This window comes from Rhinolophus sinicus, chromosome 16, assembly GCF_057876585.1.
Source record: "Rhinolophus sinicus isolate RSI-liver-muscle chromosome 16, RSI-T2T, whole genome shotgun sequence".
Classification (NCBI taxonomy): Eukaryota; Metazoa; Chordata; class Mammalia; order Chiroptera; family Rhinolophidae; genus Rhinolophus; species Rhinolophus sinicus.
In genome coordinates this window covers 88,100,267-88,121,578 of record NC_142516.1, presented here as the reverse complement: position 1 = coordinate 88,121,578, position 21,312 = coordinate 88,100,267, and the positions used below count along the sequence as shown (strand labels likewise).

General features: G+C 42.0%; 1 protein-coding gene across 1 annotated transcript in view; it reads right to left on the bottom strand.

Annotated features, from left to right (window-relative positions):
- Positions 1-333: 333 nt before the first annotated feature.
- Positions 334-21,312, bottom strand: part of MICU2 (mitochondrial calcium uptake 2) — a 74,769-nt gene continuing 53,790 nt past the window's right edge. Inside the window, exons 7-12 of the mRNA XM_019715675.3 lie at positions 12,883-12,945; positions 11,914-12,011; positions 7,664-7,835; positions 3,834-3,942; positions 2,751-2,908; positions 334-1,208 (exon numbers count right to left, since the gene is read on the bottom strand). Coding sequence (XP_019571234.2) covers positions 1,104-1,208; positions 2,751-2,908; positions 3,834-3,942; positions 7,664-7,835; positions 11,914-12,011; positions 12,883-12,945 — 705 coding nt within the window. The 3' untranslated portion in view covers positions 334-1,103. The remainder of the gene's footprint in view (positions 1,209-2,750; positions 2,909-3,833; positions 3,943-7,663; positions 7,836-11,913; positions 12,012-12,882; positions 12,946-21,312) is intronic.

Sequence of the window (21,312 nt, the reverse complement as noted above, 5' to 3'; positions counted from 1 at the left end):
CTTTTTCTTTTTAAAGATTTCATTGGGAAGGGGAACAGGACTTTATCGGGGAACAGTGTGTACTTCAGGATTTTTTCCAAGTCAAGTTGTTGTCCTCTCAATCGTGGTTGTAGAGGGCGCAGCTCAGCTCCAGGTCCAGTTGCCGTTGCGAGTTGCAGGGGGCGCAGCCCACCATCCCTTGCGGGAGTCGAGGAATCGAACCGGCAACCTTGTGATTGAGAACCCATTGGCTCATGTGGGAATCGACCCAGCAGCTTTCGGCGTTAGGGGCCCGGAGCTGCAATCGTCTGAGCCACTGGGATGGCCCGAGACATGTTTTCAATATTTGCAATATTCTTATTTGAGAAACACATTTTAGAAATAATTTTTATTTACAATGTTTACAAATATACCATTTTACATTATATATTTAATGTCAATTAATTTCTAGTGCCATTTTAAATTAAACATTCACCTACAACCCAAAAAATGCTAACGGACTCTGATCTTGTGATCAGGATACTCCCAATTACACTAATTTTTAAGAATATGAACTAATGAGGTTGGCAATGGGTGAGAATATTTACATTTAAAAAACAATGTGTTTTTTTAAAAAAAGATGTAAAACAAAACATGCCTCAGTAATTTTTGTATCTTTGTAAATACTTTATTGTTTCCAGATAGAATACTGAAATTTACTTGTTATTTTAAAGACAACTAATATAAGACATAAGATAGACATAAGAAAACCTGAAATATTAATTTAATTTGCCTGCGAGGAACATCAGGACTTGTAGAATTGATACTGGCCTGTATGTCAGTTACTTGTTTCTATAATTACTGCTGACCCCTCCAGACGTCATATTGTGTTTCTCTATCTAAGAAATCAGCGAATAACGAGGTTTTCCATCTCATCAACAGAATGTTTTTGTAGAAGAATATTGTCTTTTCTTTTTACTAAGTTCATTAATTAAATGTTATTAAGATATTATTGAATCAGAAAGCAAACAAGGCATCTTTATATTACAACAACAACAAAAAAAAATCAGAAGGTCAACATCTGGTACTTAACAAAAAAATCTCAAATTCTGACAATTGGAGCAATAAAATTCCCACATGATCTCCTATAAAAGACCTTTTCCAGCTTGTTTCCAGACTTCTTTTACTCCTCCAATACTTTCTTTTTTCACACATTTCCAGTATTCTTGTACACTTGGTTGCTGTGGTACCTGTTCACCAAAAGTAAACATTAGGGGTCACTCTCTTCAAGTTAAACGTGATTCTTGTGTGCATTGTTACTGTTTATTTCCCACACTCCTCCAATACTATCCCGGTGGATTAGGTTGTGAAAGACGATTGCAACACGACTGTACAATAAAGTAAGAGACAGAAAGTGAATGTGACGTAAGAATATCCGAAGGGTGACTAAGGAATGCAGGCAGAGGATAAGAGAGTGGAGATTCCTCCCCAAAAGATAAGGAAGATGTTGAGTGACCATCTTTCATATATTGGTTTTAAAATATAACTATTTCATGATGTTTTCCTTTTATAATACTTTATAATGTTTTCTTTTTCCTGGTGAACTTTATTTAGCTTTGTGGAATACAAATTATAAGTCTAAAACTTTGATTAAACCTTGGCTAAAGCTAAAAAGAAACTATAGGTCACAATATATTTGATGAGAAGCCTTAAGAAATCATATAATTCATGTAAGTACTTTGTGAATTAAAAGTACCGTGTGGTTATTATTCCTCTCAGCTCCACGAGAAAGTAAAAGTTAGGAAACCTTTGGACTCTGGTGACCACAGCAGCACAGCAATGCTGGAAATCCACCAAATGGACACCAAAGTCTATTTTAGCTTTTCTCTGTATGTGCTTGTTCCTATCGCTGATTTACAGTTCTTCTCTTTAATGTCTTTTGAGAAATGGCAAAGAGGCTCCTGGGTATATCAAACTGTGAACTGCAAAGGTTGGTGTAATTTCCAGGAATGTGACCAAGAGGTACTGGATAACTGACCACAAAGCTTGTGAGATACGTTTGCTAATGGGAATCACAGTTGTTCATTTTCCATTAATAATGTTTGCAGCAGCAAATGAATGTGCTTTTCTATAGGTCGCAGACAAATAGCTTTGTTTTTGTGAGTCCACAGTACTTTCTCTCTCCCTTTCTTCTGGCCTAACTGCCTATTTATGACGAGGCTCTCTCTGGACCCGAGCTTCCAATCTGCACACAGCTTTCATGCGAGTGCTTCCAGCAGACTCTCATCTAACTATACACTGGGTTTGATCTGTCCCACAGTTATAGACCAATATGTGAGTCTGAATAAATAATGACAATAGCTAACACTTACTGCAAGCGTCTCAGTCACTATACTAAGTATTTTGCACTTAATCCGCATAATAATTATTTCTGGTAGATTCTATTAGTTTCCTCATTGTACAGATGAGGAATCTGTAGCTCAGAAAAATTAGGTAGCTTTGCAAGATTTAACCTTTAATAGATGATAAAGCTGGGATTTAAATCTAGGTGTTTTTAACTATAGAGCCCAAAGTAAAATTCTAGGCCATGATTTCTGAATAGTGCTTTCTGATTAGATTTTTTTAAAAAGCAAAGAAAAATGTTAGATTCCCATCCCATTTATAAAGACATCTCTTTATAAATGATGAAAACTCCATTTATGATGATACATTTGCTCAAATTCTAGGTTTGACACCATCCATTTAATTACATGTAAAAACATGTGGTGATTTAAAAAGCCAAAATCTGTTACCCATAAGCCTCGATGCATCCTGTTTTTCAACACTCCCAGGAATTCTCCATGACTGAGACACTCATCACCATCCAAGTCAAAGATCTTGAACACAGTGTCCAAAATGTTGTCCGAGAGCTCCTGTCCTGTGGCTACTTTCACTGCTCTCTTAAACTCCGCTGGAAAAGAAAACAAATGACTCATCAACCACGTGAAACAGTCTACGTGGAATTAATCTAATTTTCCATAATCTGAGAAGTAAAAACAAATGTAAACATTTATTACATGGGAAGTAAAACAAAAACAAAAATGCACATCAACAATGTATTTAAATGGGCCAGCCCGTTGCCTCAGGAGGTTAAGAGCTCCATGCTCCTAACTCCGAAGGCTGCTGGTTCGATTCCCACATGGGCCAGTGGGCTCACCCACAAGGTTGCCGGTTCAACTGCTGGAGTCCTGCAAGGGATGGTGGGCTCCGCCCCCTGCAACTAAGATTGAACCCGGCACTTTGAGCTGAGCTGCCGCTGAGTTCCTGGCTGGCTCAGTTGGTTGGAGCGCATTCTCTCAGCCACAAGGTTGCAGGTTCGACTCCTGCAGGGGATGGTGGGCTGCGCCCCCAGCAACTAGCAATGGCAACTGGACCTGGAGCTGAGCTGCGCCCTCCACAACTAAGACTGAAAGGACAACAACTTGACTTGGAAAAAGGCCTGGAAGTACACACTGTTCCCCAATAAAGTCCTGTTTCCCTTCCCCAATTTAAAAAAAAAAAAGATGAAAACCTTAGTTAAAAAAAATGTATTTAAATAATAAATCTGGCGGAGAAATGCCATTAAAGTAACTGCATGAGAAGCAGCTATTTTAATCTAAGCTTTCAAACCCAAATATCTCCTTCTCCTTCTCAGGGACAAAATAAGAAAGGAAAAGGAAACAGTAACAGTTAAATGTGAGTGTTGGTGTTATAAATCCAGAATAAACACGATGAGTTAATTAAAAGGCCAATTCATTGTTTTACTGATAACTGGCTCCTTGGTTGGTATCATCCAGTTGAAGAATACAGTGATATTGTCTAAAGATGATAACAACTAAATGATTCATAGAACTTACCTAATCGGACAGGGCGATGAGCTAAACTAAACATCTGCATGGCAATAGTGAAGTCTTCCAGGTGGGTTGTAAAGTGACAAAACGACTTGAACTCGTCCAAACTAATGCTCTAAAACAACAAAATGGAGTTCTTAGCCCAATTTTGTAAGTACATTAAATAATCTTATAAGTGTGAGTCCTCTTGTCTATCATGAGGTCATGAACTTCTATCTTTCTAAGCAAGTCTATTAAAAAGTTTGAGATACAGAATATTGTAATTTTAGAGATTAGGAAGAATCCCAAGAGATTAACCGGCAGCCACTGTGTATGGCTGTGGACTGTGCGCTGTGGGAACGGGTCTCCTGGAGTCGTGCAGTGTAAGACCCAGAGTGGTCCCGTGCTATGGACTCAACTGTGTCGCCTCAAAATTCCTGTGTGGAAGACTTACCTCCAGTGTGCTGTATTTGGAGATGGGACTTTAGGGAATAATTAAGACTGAAGGAGGTCCTAAGTCTGGGCCCTGATTCCCCAAGGCCTGGTGTCCTGATCAGAGGAAGGGACCCCAGAGCTCTCTCACTCGGGCGTGAGCACAGAAGACGCCCTGTGAGGAGATGGTGAGGAAGAAGCTGTCAGCCAGGAGGGGGGCTTACCAGACACCAACCCTGCTGGCACCCTGATCTCGGACTTCCAGGCTCCAGAACTGTGAGCACGTAAATTTGTGGGTTTAGCCGTAGTCTGTGGTGTTCTGTTATGGTGGCTTGAGGAGACTAATACATCCTGTTAGGAGGCCTCCCTCCTTGCTTTTCTGCTTAGTTTTATCAGTGGCCATAGCATGGAGTGAGGGCACTGGGTTTTGGAGTTACAGATCTATGCTGTAATTCCAGTTCTGTCATTTATTATGCATTTACGCATTAAATAGGGTAGAATGTCAGACCCCTCAAAATTCTTGATTTTTTAAGACCCCATTACAAATTAAAGATTGGTCTATTACATGTGATGTCAGTATTTCCCCCCATTTTCTTCTAACTTCGATTATAATTTGGGGGAGGATGAGGGCATGAAACAGACCTTAATTTTTAGGTAGTAACTTCCTAAATTTTTCTTAAAAGCTTCTGGGTTTTGCTCAGAGAGAGATATATATACTCCACTTTTAGGATGACTGTTTCCAGTTTTCTTCTGTACTTACTCAATTTCCTTTTTCTCATTAACATTTAATTCTTTGATCCATCTGGCATTTGTTTTGACAGTAATGAGTGAGGTAGCGACTTACCTTCATTTTCTCTCTCAGATGGCCAGTGGCTTGTCCTAATGCCATTTATTAATTATTCTCCTTTACCCAACCAATTTGTAATAGTTTACATATACTAAATATCCATGTGTATTTTGGGTCTATCTCTGGATTTTATATTCTGTTCAATTGTCTGTCAAATTCATTGTAACTGTTTTAATTACCAGTGGTCGATGGTACATTTTAATAACTTGGCATTCTTTTTTTTTTTTTTTTAAGACCTTTTTTTAGAGCAGTTTTAGGTTCAGAGCAAAACTGAGGGGAGGTACAGAGTTCCCATACACCCCCCCACCCCCTCAGCATTCTTTTCATATAAACTTTTATGGCATTTTTATGGAAGCCCACTAGTGTTCACCAGTGTCTGCTTCTCCGATTCCTGCACCCAGGCAAGACTACACTTCTGTGCCTCCTTGCAGTTAGGTAGGGTCATGTGATCAGTTAGCCAAGGATCCTGACATTTCCAGGACAAAACACTTACGAGGTGTGATAAAAAACTACGGTGAATGTTTAAATTAAAAAAAAAAAAAATTATTACGGTAAGAGACACATTGCCATTAATTCCCCTCAAAATACTCCCCCTCACTTCGAATACACTTATCCCATCATTTTTGCCACTTTCTGAAGCAGTTCTGGAAGTCCTCTTTTATGAATGTCTTTAGTTGAGCTGTCATGGCTGCCTCAATGGTCTGAATTGATTCAAAATGTTTACCTTTTATGGTCATTTTGACTTTGGGGAAGAACCAGAAGTCGTACGGTGCCAGATCCGGTGAATAAGATGGATGAGGACACACTGTAATGTTTTTATTTGACACAAATTGCTGTACCAGAAATGATGTGTGACATGGAGGCTTTGAACAAATACAGTGACTGCTGCTGCCAAGTGCCATCCAACTGAAAGGCAGGGATCTTCAATACAGGAAGCGGTGTATCAAACCTTAGCAACAGTGTGTGACAAATTTCAACGTGTTCGGGGCAGTCAGTTGGGTGTGAGCCACACTTGAAAGAAGGTGTGTTTTAAAGTGTGTCCTAAATCATTCTCCATCATGACAATGCTCCGTGTCACACATCACTTCTGGTACAGCAATTTCTGTCAAATAAAAATATTACGGTGTGTCCTCATCTACCTTGTTCACCGAATCTGGTACTGTGAGACTTCTGGCTCTTCCCCAAAGTCAAAATGGCCATGAAAGGTAAAAGTTTTGAATCAATTCAGGACATCAAAGCAGCCATGACAGCGAAACTAAAGACACTCACGAAAAAGGACTTCCAGAACTGCTTTAGAAGGTGGCAAGAACAATGGGATAAGTATGTTTGAAGCGAGGGGGAATTTTTTGAGAGGGATTAATGGCAATGTGTCTTATACTCTAATACTTTTTTTTTTTTAAATTTAAACATTCACTATATTGTTTGATCACACCTTGTAAGTTCCAGGACGTGGCTCACTCCTTCCGTTTCCTTCCCAAGCCTCTGAGGATGGTGTTCTTTTTCAGATGGTGGAGCTCCAGGATGGCCGTGCCTCGAAAAGCCTGGGTCCTCAGCAACTACATGGGTACCCTCCCCACCCGCAATGGAGAGGTGGCATGGTTGACAAAGATGCCTTTGTGTTGGCCACAGGGATTTCTGGATAGTTTGCACCTGCCGCAAACAGAGGCTGTTCTGACTGCTGTGACCATCCCACTTGTAACTACCTTAAGGGAGAGCTGCTGTGTTTATAATACTAAGAACTTCTACTCAATCACAGGGAATGTCTCTCCAAATTAGGTAAGTTTTGTTTTATATCCATCAAGATTTTAAAGTTTTTTCCCCCATATATTTCTTGTTAAATTTATTTCTAATTGTTATATATTTCTATTGCAATTATAAATGGGAAGTTCATTACGTTTTATCTTTTTCCTCACTACAGAAATAGCTTTAAAAATTATAAAAAATACATGACCATTAAAACAATTTTTTTGGACTACAGTAAAAACAATAAACTAAAAATCACTTGAAATCTCACCACTGTACATTAATCATTATTAATAGTTTGGCAATCATCATTTCATGTAATTCACATATACACACATATATGCTACTGCATTTTGACCTTGAATTTTGACAGCGATTTCTCATATAATAGCATTGTAACAGGCACTGTATTTAATCTTTATTGTTTCTAATGGTTTTCAATTAGATTACATTCTCTAAGCATATAATCACATTATATGCAAACAAAGACAACTGTCACCTCCTTTCATGTTTTAATATTCTTCATCTTGTTAACTTGCACTGGTTGAGATCTCCAGAACAACAGAAAGTGACAGCAGTGATAGTTGACACTTCTGCCTAATTCTGACTTTACTGGAAATGCCAAACTCATGGCTGCTATACCGACTTTACCTTAGGCAGTATATCACTCGTAAGAAAATAGTATGTGGAGAACATACCTCAACTTGATTTTACACTTAAATAATAGAGATCAGTTTAGTCTTAGGTAATTTGGAAGTCACTTTATTTAATTACATAGCTATGTCTAACTTATTATTTCATGTTCATTACAAGTGTAACAGAAAGGCATACCAACCTCTCCTGCTGACAACTTCTCTCTCACATTTTTCCAATAAATGTCGTTATTTTCAGTGTTAGTGAAAAAAAGGAGCCACTCAGCAAAGTCTTCTTTTCTCATGAAACTCAAACCTTTAGAAAACTGAAGGAATTCCATTTCTTGGACCTCTATTTGTAGATTTTCCATAAATCTAAATAAAGTACAAAGTTAATAGAAGTAACCATTGGCATTCAACAGTAATATTGTAATGGGGTCTGCAAAACACCTTCAGCATCACCTGCTGAGTGGCCAGCCTCCTGGGATGCGAGTGGGTGATCTGTTGACCTGCATGCATGACGCCTGAGAACTCTGCAAAGCATTGTGGGAACAGGAGGGTGCAGAGTCGCTGGTCAAGTGCAACAACACCAGCTTCAATGTGACTCCCTACCCTTGTTTTGTTTGTGCAAATTATACTCAGCAAGCCACATTCTGATGAACTTAAGACTTAAAACATTATGAAAACATTGCTGTCTTACAGCCATAGAAAATAAAATTGCATGGAAAACAATTATTTTCCAATTTCGAAAAATCATCAGTAATAAGAGAAACTTAAAATTCAGTTGGGAACTGCTTTGAGAATGTCAATCATAATTAATGGTTCCTAATATTTTTCAGGTGCCAAAGGTTGATCGAAGTAATCAATGGCTATGCATCAAAAGCTTAAATTTACCTAAAAATATTTATAATCTTTTGGACAATAACATATGTCTATGTGACTCAACATTCTTTTTTTTTTTTTTCTGTAAAAACACATGGCACTTTGATCAAACTGTCATCAACAGCGTCCTGTGAAAGGTACAAGTTGAAAGAATAGCAGATTAAAAAATATTTTCTTTGAACAAGGACCCAGAAATGCTGTACTTGATTTATTTATAACCTAAATCATGTGAAAAGTCTTATTATCTCCATGCGGTTTAACATGCTGCAGATCCTGTTATCCACCTTTCCACATGTGAAAAGATCTGTGCTATCTGTCACGTCACAATTTAATAGAAATACACATGGGGTGAAAAAGAGGTACATTCCAGCTCTGCAGGAGAAAAGCTGCCACTGTTAACAATTACTTGCTTCAGATTCTACACGTGTCCCCTCAGCCTTAGAGGCAGGCAGGGGAGGTGGGCTTAGGCTTCTATCTGTGTGGGAGGTAAGGTTCTGAATTTATTCTATATACAGATTTATCAGTGTTATGCGTCTGTTGGGGTCAAAGAAGAATTTTATCTAGAACTTGAAGCATTTCAAGTTTGGATTGACAGATCAACAAAATCTTCTACTGATATGCTTCATCCTTTGTTTTACTGAGTTTTATTGTACTGTACTGTGATGACATTCAATTTTTTCTTATTAGGATTGTTAAAAGAATGTTTTCCTTGCAAATGAGTGCACAATGAATTAGGGAAGTGGGAAATACAGTGTAAGAACATTACCAACTTGCTCCTTCCCACTTTCTTTTGCTTCAGGTTCTATCTGAGGCTGAAATATTATAAACTTAATTGCTGTTAAAACTATACATTGTCTGGTTTAAGCTACTTTCATCTTAACTAATTATACTACTTTTGAAGAACGTTAAGTATGTTTTATGATAATAATCTTTTCTAAGTCTAAAATTATGTATCTTGTTATGACATGAAAATCTGGAACATGATACCGGACATAAATGTATGAATTGAAGAATTTATGTTCCATAAGGCCACCAGATGCACTCGGAACACATTTAAATAGTTGGTAAATTAGTGGGTTAAGTGGAGATGCTGGGGAGAAGCTGCTTTTCCTTAGCTGGGTGCTGCCGGCCCTGGTGTCCTGGAGCTGGCTCACCAGCTGTGACGGTGTATATGCACATGTCCCCCACACCTACTCCGCGTCTGGCATCTTAAGGCCAGCTTGCTGGGGGACTCACACCATAATCTGCAAATGCTATCCTGCCAGAGAGCTGAGCGACATACTTACCAGGACACCACTGCTTACACACCTTGGGATTTATGACAACTCCATGAATTCAGGACATCCTCAACCAGTAAGTGGTATTTCAGAATTAAAAAAAAAAAAAGTCCTAAAAAGTACATCAGTATCAATATCCTAATTTTTCCGGGTAAGAAAACTTGAGACCACTTTTCTCTCCTATTTCCCTAATTATTTTCAGCTTTAAAAATTTATTGGGATAAAAAATGAGGTCGAATGTACCATACCAGAAATAAACTTGGAGATTTTTTCTGCCCACTACTCTTAAGGCTAACCATTAGAGTTTAAAAGAATGGAAAGAAATGCAGAACAAGAAAAGGCCCCAGGTAAAGGAGGGAAGAGAGAACAAGAGACAGGAAACAGCGCAGAGGGGCCCAGCCATCAGCAGCAGCCTCACTGGCTGAACATCAGTGTTTTCTTCCCTGAACCGTAGACAAGCTGCCTTTTCAAATTTAAATTACCTGTTGATTTCATAACAATGAATACACACCAAAATTCCAGGAGCCAGGATTTAAATTATACTTTAGTTTTTACTTAAGTGCCTAAGTGGGTTTTCAGTTAGAAAACCTTTTGACTAGTTATAAAAGTTAAAAAAACACACCACAAAACCCACAAATTTATCCACTGTTCCCTCATTAACTGGCTGTTTCCCTTGACACGCAGTGGTATCTACTTAATGTGTCTGTCCCTCTGGCCATCTGGTCTGGTGTTACTTCCTTGAAAGCCCATTCAGTGCACCCAGCAGGGACCTGTGGGACTGACTCTTCCAGAAACTTTGTGACCACTTAAACCTTTTAAGACAAACCTGGGTCTGAACATCACTTCTTTAATCTCTGAGGTATATGACCCGGGACTAAGTTCCTTCATCTCATCAGGTCCCAGTTCTAAAAAGGGAGACCACGGGTCTCGGGTGGTGAGAACAGGTGAAACAATACACGTAAAACACACAGTCACAGGCCAGGCACACGGTAAGCACGCAGCAGACAAGGTACGACGGCACTGAGGACTGTAACTGCCTCCCCTCACCCTTCCGCAGGCCCAGACTCCACTCTTCACGGCTGCGCCGCTCTCTGCTCCACCTCCTCCGCCCACGGCTTTGACGGCCTCCACAACTGCAGCTTGAAGAAAACCAGACAGGAACTGCACACAGTGCTACCGACTGAAACTCAAGGTCTACACCTCCAAACAGGCCCTCAACCCTTCCAGACACCTCGCCAGCCAGTGAAGCTCTTGTTGACTTTGCACCGTGGTTATTTGGAGCCCTCTACACCCTCTACAAGTCCATCTCAATGGCCTTCTGTCTGTCCTCAGCAGATGACCCTGCCCTAACTTCTCAGAGAGATTAGGAATCATCCTTAGGAAATTTTCTCACTACTGAAACGTGACAGCCCTAGAAAAAGGGGAGTTCCTTCCTTTGTGGATGGCTTACTGGCCATCTGAATCCCACCTCTATTCCCATGGTTCCTCCAGTTTTCTGTTTTAACTTAAACAAACCCTTCTCTCTGAATTTTTAAATAATCAATCCCTGGGGGAAAAAGCACTGAGAACCCTACCCTTTATTTCAGTTTTGGACTTTTTTCTTTAGATGTTGAGTTGAGGAGCCTCTTGGGAAAGAAACTGAGGACACTCCAAGCTGAAAACATGTGAGCGAGAGAGTTGAGGAAATGCAAAAAGAGAGAGAAGCCAGGGCAGCTGAGAAAGAGAACCCCTTCGGAAACATCTGGTAGCTGGGAAACAAGCTGTGGGAGTGTCTGAAAATAATTCAGTTCGATGTGCATGCAGCACACATTCTGTGCTGCCCACGTGTTCTGTTCTGTGCACTTAGGACATACTGTCGCATTTAATTCTCAGATCAGCCTCAGACTTCCCATGTGGGGGACAGAATGTTAATGGAAATGAGAGGGGAAAGAATAGAAGATTAGGAAGGAAAATATTTGCATGAATTAGAGATTTCCTTTTTTTCATTATTTGATTATAAAATTAATTATCATTTATAGTTTTAAAGTTTACTTTTATATTTACTCAAAACTTGTAAAGTAGGGAGGACAAGCATCATCATGTAAATATTTTAAAGACTAAAAGAAGGTACAGTTGACCCTTGAACAACAACATGGGCTCACTTATACTTGGATTTTAAAAATTTACACGAATTTTTAAAAATCACATATAAGTGGACCCATGCGGTTCAAACCTGCATTGTTTAAGGGTCGACTAGTTGTTTCTTCACTTATTACCTATAATTTCCCTAAATGAATATAAGTATTTGCATTTACCTTCGAAATTCTCTATAATGAAGTTTTCTTTCTCCTCTCTTTCCAAAGAAACGTATCTGAAGGGTTGTGTTAATTTCAGGTTCTTTCACTGTTGGTTCCTGTAAAAAAAATGCGGCGGCAATTTCAAGTAATTATAACCAGGAGAAAAATAGACCCTGTAGCCTGGAACTCTCAGGACAATATCCACAAAAGATTCCTGTAGCACCACCACCACCACCACCAACAACAACAAAGGTAGAAGAGAAGTAACCATTATGTCCGTCTGTTACTTTGCATAACACTATTCTGTAATCATCTTTGCTCAAAGCAGGAGAAAAACAATGAGGGCTAAAAAACTTAAAACACTCAAGGTGGACTTCGACAGTAAGCAAAATTTTAGAAATGCTCACACATTTTGACCCAACAACTGAATTTCTGGGAAGTTATCCTTCATATCTATCCACCTAGGTATAAAATGACATAATTACAGGATTATTAATTGCAGCATAATTTGTAATAGCAAAAGACTAGATATGTTTAAATATCTTTCCAAAGGGGAATGGCTACATAAATCGGCACATCCATACAACAAAGTACTATGGAGGCCCTAAAAGGAAGGACACCCAGCTATATTAAGGAAAACTGGGAGAGTGGAACAATGTATAGTATGTATGCTACTGCTTGTATGTATAAAAATGGAATAAAGATACACAGATGTACTCAGTCACATATTTACCTACATGCTTATATATGCGTACCTCTGGGGGAATACACGGTGCTCACTGATCAGGGGGGAGTGGTGCCTGGGAGGCAAACCCTACCCTATATACTCCTGTGAACCCTATGAAGTCAGGACCATGTGAATATAGCACATCTACTTAAAACATTTAGAAAAAAGTGAGTTACTGACAGTTTTCCCAACTATTTGGAAATACTTATTTGAACAAACAGAATAGAGAAGCTATTATAATATCACCTGTTTGCACATACCTGGCATTCTGTGTCATTAGTTCTCATCTTCACGTCATCTTGTTTACTTATGATCCTCTGTAGCTAAAAAGATTGCAAATATGAATTTAGATGTGTCTACTGGATTTTTCACAACAACCTAAAAAACAGAGACTGAGTTTTTGTTTTAAAGTATATATTAGATATTTAAATTCCTTTTATATTGTAACTGCTAATATTACGTTTTTTCTCAGATCATGTAAGAAACAAAGGAGAAATAGATATGCAAGTATTAACATTATTATTCTGATTTTTTTCTCCTAAGAAAGCTAGATTACTTAATATATACATATTCTAAAGGCATCACTCTATAACAACTTCATGATTACCCTGATTGTTCAAGAGAATTTTTATTCGTTTTTTTGTATCACTGATAGTTTGTGGCCACATTTTCAAGTATACTCATATAACTCTTAAGAAGCTATTTATATCATGTAAATAGTGTTCCTTTTCCCTTTATGCATTTATAAAGTATTAAAATAATTTAAAGACCTACATTTCTACCAATTATAAAACTGTCAATAGTACCCTGAGACTGAGCACATTAAAAACCTACCTTTCAGAGTCTTTTGTACCTATCCTCCTGTGGAAAGCAAAGTTTTAAAAAAAAGATTTAAAAAACAAATTGAATATAGGGGCAGCCAGTTGGCTCAGTTAGTTAGCAGCGCAGTGCTCATTAACACAAAGGTGGCCGGTTCGATTCCTGCATGGAATGGTGAGCAGCGCCCGCCACAACTAGATTGAAAACAACGACTTGACTTGGAGCTGATGGGTCCTGGAAAAACACACTATTCCCCAATAAAAACTTTAAAAAAAAAAGGAATATAGACAAAATCTAAAACTACGAATTCAAATCAATTAGGAGGCAGAACTTCACCCATTTTTTTTTCTAGGCTACTTTTTTGTTAATACTTTAAAAATTGCTGCAACTAAATTCCAAATTAATTATCTCAAATTCAGCATCTTCTACTATGCTTATTTTAGGCCAGTGGTTTATCTCTAGTTATCTAAATCCCTCAAACTTTTCAACACAGTTCATACTCATTTTAGGGGAAAATGTTGAAAAGCTTTATACTAGTTTAATCCTTCATTTTGTGTTAACAATCAAATAGTATAACACCAAGTTCAATACCCAGACACTTCTCCCTAATGGTGATAAGTCAAAATTTATCATATAGATAACAATTTGAAAAATAGAAATGTTATTCATAAAATGATTATAAATTTTTATCAAATATTCAAAACTTACTTTTCTTTTATTATAAGACAATTACTATAGTTGTTGTAATCTTCACATAGTCAGTGTCAAATAGTTACAAATAACACAAAAATAGCAAATAGGAGTTGTTCACTGAAATAAGAATTTGTTAGGAGACTTACTATAATATTGGCTTATTCTAATTGGTGTGGGACTTAGAACAAGGGTCTGTCCTAGAGTCTGCCCAGTGGGTTTCGTGCCAGATAAGCCTGTCATGTTAAGTCTTACTGAAAACATTTTGGTTTGGATTCAGGGAGGGTGTTATAGCAAGTTGTAGTGTGCTTTGAAGATTATGGTGCTGCACATTTAGTTCTATGGTAATCGCTCCATTTGAAAGATCATAAACTTTTGTACCCAGGTATTCTCTTGTGCCAAAAGGTCTTTCTGGTCTAGTGAGATACTTTCTAAAATGGCTGCAGATGACGCTGATTCATGACAGCAATGTATGAAGTACCCCTTCTGTGATGCAAGTCCTGTTCTAAGTGTTGGGAACACTGGGGTGAAGGACAGATGATGTCCTTGCTGTCATTAAACTTACATGCTAATTGGCAAGTGAACAAATCAATAAGAGAATTTCAGATAATGTCAATGTAGTCAAGTGCTACAACTAGGATACACTTAAAGTAAAGTAGGGTACTTTATTTTAGGATTCAAGACTACTGGGAGGGCTGTTAGACAGGCTTCTTCTGGGTCATTCTCTTTGTGAACATGACATTTGGGCCGAGATCTGAACGACTCGAAGCTTCGAGAGGTATGGGGACAGGATATTCTAGGTGGAGGGAAGAGCAAAGTTCCTAGTGGAAATAGGGGTACTTCGTTAGAGAAACAAAGAAGTCGTTACACATAAATGGTAAGAGAAGCAGGAGGACACATTCACCAAATACAAATTGTGAATGTCTAAAAAGGTATGGACAAACTGGCTAAATTTATATTGATCCATGTTTTCAATTTCAGACTGAAAATGGAGAAAAGTATGTAGGGTTGATTTAACTTATTTGTGTTTTCAGATCATGATAGTTTAAATTCTGAAGCAACAACACTATTCCAAAATCAAGAATAAATCCTAGTGAAGGTTTGTATTTCTTTAATAATAACTCTAGCAGGTACTTCACAGGACAGAACTACAACAGCACCATATTAAGGGTACAGTCCCTACCAGTGTGAAACAAGGGGAAATAAAAGAACCACTGTAATAAAAGGAGAAATTTATATAAAAAAGACTTGTCATCAATCTATTATTTAAAGAAATTGCACTAGGACCCTGGCACTTATCCCAAATAAGCAGCCGTGCCACCCACCTATCAAGGTAAAGATTAAATGGATTAAGTAATACCTGCTCTGATCACCCCTGGTGTTGTTTATTATTATCTGACTGAATAGCTTATATGGATAGTTGTTAATTTACTTGTTCTTGGGGTAAAGAAGTAAGCAATACACTTAAATTAACAACAGTTTCTAGATCTGGGTGTCGATAAAACATGAACACATCACAAAACATCAAAGTAACAAACTGAAGCAATTTACATTTTAGGATAGTGTCCCAAGATTTTGTATTAATGTATTTCATCATTACTTTTACATTTGCTGCAATCACTTTATATCTATGTTTTGAGTATTAAACTAATCCTCATCACTTTTCTAGCACTAACAGTGGGAAGAGCAATACATAAAATTTACTGGGGAAACATTCAGATAAATTAAAAACTAACAACAATAGTCAACCCTGCCCTTTACACTTTTCTGATCTGAAAAGAACTGTTTGGTTCTTTGAATAAAATTTCAAATGTAAGATGCTTGCATACTTAGGTTTCCTAATACAATGACCATGGAAGTGAAATAATTATTCTAATACTTAATGTAAACACAGTTTTTTCTGCTCTATGCTGTTATTTTAAACTGACACATTGTATTATGGTCCCCCGGTTATCAAGTTCAGTGTTAAGTGCCTAAGATCAGCACAAAGAACCTTTGTAGGCTTAGAAGTTTACAACTTAAAAAAAAAAAAAAAATCAGTGATGTATCTTAACATACTTTTTCATGTTTTCTTAATTCATGGGTTGATCATCCAAGAATCTTCCAAACATTTACAGAAAATATTGCAGATTTCAGAATAAACTCAGCACGTTAAACTATCTGGAAGACTTTTACAAGGCTTGCTGGACGCATTCACGAGCAGAGGCTGGGATGCAGGGGATGGCTGGGGCCTGAAGAAGATGGGACACGATAACCTGCCCTCTTGCCTTTTTCAGTCTCATGTTCCACAGTGTCACCTTATCTGCAGGCTGTCACTTGGCCCTGTGTTACTATCACACATTACCACAGCGCATCAGGACGCTGGTCCTGGAGAGCATGTTGTGGTATTAGCAGGGTGCACCTGTCCACGTATGACATGTCATCCAAGTTCACAATCCAAGTTCACAATCTCTGTGTGCACAGACAGCACAAACTCCTTGTGGGGACAGAGCCCCAGAGAGTAGTTTACAGGCTCTCGGCCTCACATGAAGGGGTACTGGCTCGGGTGGTGAATGGCCGTCGGCTGTGGCCGATTAGCCAAATGGCCACTGGTATAACTGCTACGACTACGGAGGACTGCCGAGGAGCCGAGCAGAGCCGAGCAGAGCCGAGGAGAGCGGAAGAGGAGAGCAGAGAGAGAGGAACAGAGGAGAGAGTGGAGAAGAGTCGTCGGTCGGTCGGTTGGTGGAAAAGCGGACGGCAGGTCGGCGTCCGGTGGGCCCAGCCTCCAATGAGACCGTGGTGGTATGGCTCCCCTACCTATGGCTCCGTGGGTGTTTCTTGTTGGCCTCACCGTATCCTGCGATCTTGTGTGGGGAGCGGGAGCAGAGACCCCGCAGGCCGCCCCGCACAACAAATGGTGCAGCGAGCAGGGTCTCCCGCACGACAAATGGCGCAGCGAGCAGGGTACGGTGCCGGCCAAAACCTACCGAAGCATGGTGGAGAGGTTTGTGCGTGTGAGAGCCCAGCTTTGGAACGCCCATGAGGAGCGACACCGGGAACGGGAGGCGCGGTCTGCCTGGGAGACTCAAGCCTCCAGCTAGCACATCACCCTCTTGGCCATGGACGGCATTGCCTTCATTTTGGTGATCTGCTGCGGCCTTAAGCTCCGAGGGTGGTGGACATCTTACACCGAGGCCTCCACCCACTCAGACACCTGGCACAGCAAGCAGGATTCCGACCAGGTAGGAATGGAGTCTGACTCTGGGCAGGAGGATGTGTGGCCCCCACACAGTGTGTGGTGTCCAGTGGCCACTGTTCTCAGGAGTTGCACCCCCAAGGAGGGGTGGGAAGACATGGACGGCTCTCCGGCCAGTGTGGAGAGGGCCCTGCAGGCTCTGGCTGAGCGGTTGCCGGAGGAGAAGGCTACAGCCGGCCGCGTGGGCTGGATGTTCCTCAAGGCCTTGAGTCTCAACACAGAAAATGGGCTTAATGAAATGGCCCGGGTGCCGAACCAGGTGTCTCGGTTGGAAGCACTGGAAGCCTGGATCCGCCTGTTAGAACAGGGGCCCCAAGGTGGAGACTCTGAGGCAGAGGCGGAGGAAGCCAGTGGAGACAATGTAGCTCCCAACCCCCAAGCCCGGCCAATCTTGAAACAAAGGGTAAAAGGTGAGCAACCTTTGGGCCCCAGGGGCGTTGCTGCTGGCAACCCAGCTGTGACTGAGTTCACTACCTACACCCCTTACACTCCCACTGAGTTGCAGGAGCTGGGGAGGCGGTACAGACAGCGCCCTGGAGAGTCAGTCTCGGCTTGGCTATTACGTTTATGGGATGAGGGAGCAGACAGCATTCTCTGCTCCCCAGGCGAGATGGAAAAGCTAGCCTTTGTGACAGTGCATCCGTCCCTGCGACAAAGGTTACAAAACTGCCATAGGTTGGCCCACAACCAGGGCAACCACTCTCTAATGGCGTGGCTCACTGCTGCGGTACACACAGTATGGGGACAGGCAGGCGAGCTGCCAGACAATGTGAGTCAATGGCAGTCATATACAGAACTTACGCAAATAATCCGTGAAATGGGTATGAGACATGCTATTTTTAACCTCAACATGCAGGGCCCAGATGACGAGCTTTTTACTGCCAGCATGAGAGATCTGGTTTTGGATACTGCACCTGCGAGTGCTTTTGGATCCTTGGTTGCTATTCTTACACCATATGTAGGGCGGCGGATCCATGAAGTTACAACTGCCATGGCCACCCTAGGGGATGTTGAAAGCCGGAGGCGAAGGAAGTTAAGACAGGAGGTCCGCACAGTTGAAACCTGGAAGCCCAAACCAAAGGTAAAGGGGCGAGGTCGCGGGCCTCAGAGTGTAACATGCGCACAGATGTGGCGTGATCTCGTGGCAGCAGGGGTCGATAGGAAGAAAATAGACCGACAACCCAATGCACTCCTGCTGGAACTTTGGAACAGTTGCGTCCGGAACAACAATTCCGGAGAAGCATAAAGGAGGAGTCTGGGAAAGCGCGACCCGTGTCCCTCCAGGACTTCATGCAGCCGCTTGAGGCCGACTCCTTGCAGCTTGATTAGGGGTGGGGCCAAGGTACCCGGTCAGAGGGGACGAGCAGGGACCGGAGGCCCCACGTGGAACTCTCCATACATTGGTCCCCTTCGAATGTACAGAGGGTTTTGGCTCTAGTTGACACTGGCGCCGACTGCAGTCTCGTTTATGGGAACCCAGAACTGTTCCCTGGACCAGCAGTCTACATTGATGGCTACGGGGGAAAAACTGTGACTGTGAAAGCCGTTTCCTTACCACTGGGTATAGGAAGGCTTCCTCCTTGTACCTACAAGGTTTATGTCTCCCCCGTTCCGGAATATATTCTAGGGGTGGACGTGCTACATGGTCTCAGCTTACAGACGTCGGTAGGAGAGTTCTGTCTCCGGATCCGGGTGGTGAAAGTGGTGACACACGGGCATGCTCACCACCCTCCTCAAGTGTTGCCACAGCCCTGGCGCATGGTTACAGTGCGACGGTACCGCCTGCCAGGAGGACAGGAGGAGATTGGTCGTACAATATTGGAATTGGAAAAGACACATATAGTGAGGCCAACGCACAGTCCCTTTAACTCCCCAGTATGGCCTGTCAAGAAGCCAGATGGGACCTGGCGAATGACTGTGGACTATAGGGAGTTAAATAAGGTGACGCCACCCTTGCACGCTGCAGTGCCTTCAATTCATGATTTAATGGGAGACTCTGTTAAAGCCAGGCTACGGCAGAAATGGGAACATTTTGCTGCCAGCACCCACATGCTTGAAAGCAGGGGAACGGCAGCAATGGACTTGGCCCTGGCAGGTCAAAAGCCCCCACTGTCGGTGGTTAGGTCTGATAGCCCCATGGGGGGCCGGTTTGACTCATGATTTGCAAGTGACGCCAAGGGTGGTGGCTGAGTGGCCACCGCAAGTGACTGTAGTATACAGAGGTCCCGATACCGGGATGATTTTGCGAGGAAACTATGTGCTGTCACTATGGCCTATTATGGGGTCCCCTGTTCTGTTACATGTTGAAACTATGTAAGGGACCCCAAGTACTGCCATAAAGGTCTGGTACCACAAACCGGGAAAGGTGCCAGTGGCAGCGACCCTCCTTTCCCAGGACAAAAAGCTGGCATGTATCCTCCCAGATGGAAGGGATTTGCCATTGTTGGTTCCTAAGACTACCGTTTCTTTTCGTCCGTAGGTGTCAGTAGGCTAATACGGCACAGGGACCCTCGTGGAAGAGGCTTGTTGCGTAGATTGTGAGGCGAGACCCTGTAGGGGTGGAGTGTGGGGACAGAGCCCCAGAGAGTAGTTTACAGGCTCTCGGCCTCACATGAAGGGGTACTGGCTCGGGTGGTGAATGGCCGTCGGCTGTGGCCGATTAGCCAATTGGCCGCTGGTATAACTGCTGTGACTATGGAGGACTGCCGAGGATTGCCGAGGAGCCGAGCAGAGCCGAGCAGAGCCGAAGAGAGTGGAAGAGGAGGGCCGAGAGAGAGGAACAGAGGAGAGAGTGGAGAAGAGTCGTCGGTCGGTCGGTTGGTGGAAAAGCGGACGGCAGGTCGGCGCCCGGTGGGCCCAGCCTCCAGTGAGGCCGTGGTGGTATGGCTCCCCTACCTATGGCTCCGTGGGTGTTCCTTGTTGGCCTCACCGTATCCTGCGTTCTTATGTGGGGAGCGGGACCAGAGACCCCACAGGCCGCCCCACACGACAAATGGCGCAGTGAGCAGGGTCTCCTGCACGACACTTCTAAAACTCAGTTTGACGCCTGTGACTGCCGGCTCGCCCAGGTGTGCGGGAACGTGCAGACTAACAGCTCACCCACCTGACAGGACCGCAGATCTGTACAGCACAGCCTTTCCACAATTAACCTCTATGTACTACTTCAGTCCGAACGGCAGTCTTAGTGTCTCCTGCCTTGTACTTGAGGCAGACCGCAGTGGCTGGAGGGTACTGGAGCCTTGGGATTTATGACACTGGCATCTCAGCTCCTACTTGTACAGACATGTTTTCTTCCTGACACTAATCTCTAAGTAATTTATCTCCTTAATCATCTAACATCCAGAAGAAGAATTTCCCCTACTGCCATCAAGTTTGCACGTCCTGCTCATTCCTCGTCAAATGGCTCCTGCGATAGCTCCCAGGGACTCAGCAGGCCCCAGGGCTCTGTCTCAGTCTGTCCTAATGACCACTCTTGGAGAGTGTGCTATGGAACTACCCTCAGTGTCCCCTCTTCTGACTTGGGCGCCGCATACTCTGGGCTCTCCCTCCCTTCTTTGTCCTCCACTTACGACCTGCTCCTTGCAGCTGCGTCCCTGGGCCTCAGCTTCAGTGGGACTTCCCACCTGAAACCATTTCCATGACTGGCCTTAACCCCGTGACGTCACACGCACAGCTTAATGGTCACCTAACTTAATTAACAGGCAGAATGCTCCCTGCTCCTGGCCACATTCTTGATCCCATACAGCTGCTGGCTACACTGGTCACCACCGCAGGGACAGCCTCCAAGCAGTTTATCCAGCTCAGCGTTTCCATGCTCAGAGTTAACATCTTTTTCAGCCCATTCCTTTGAATTCTTAAAACAAGAAAAGCTGACATGGAGAAGAGCAGCTCTAGAACCAGAAGGACTTGGAACCAAATCATCACATCATTTTTTTTCTTCCCA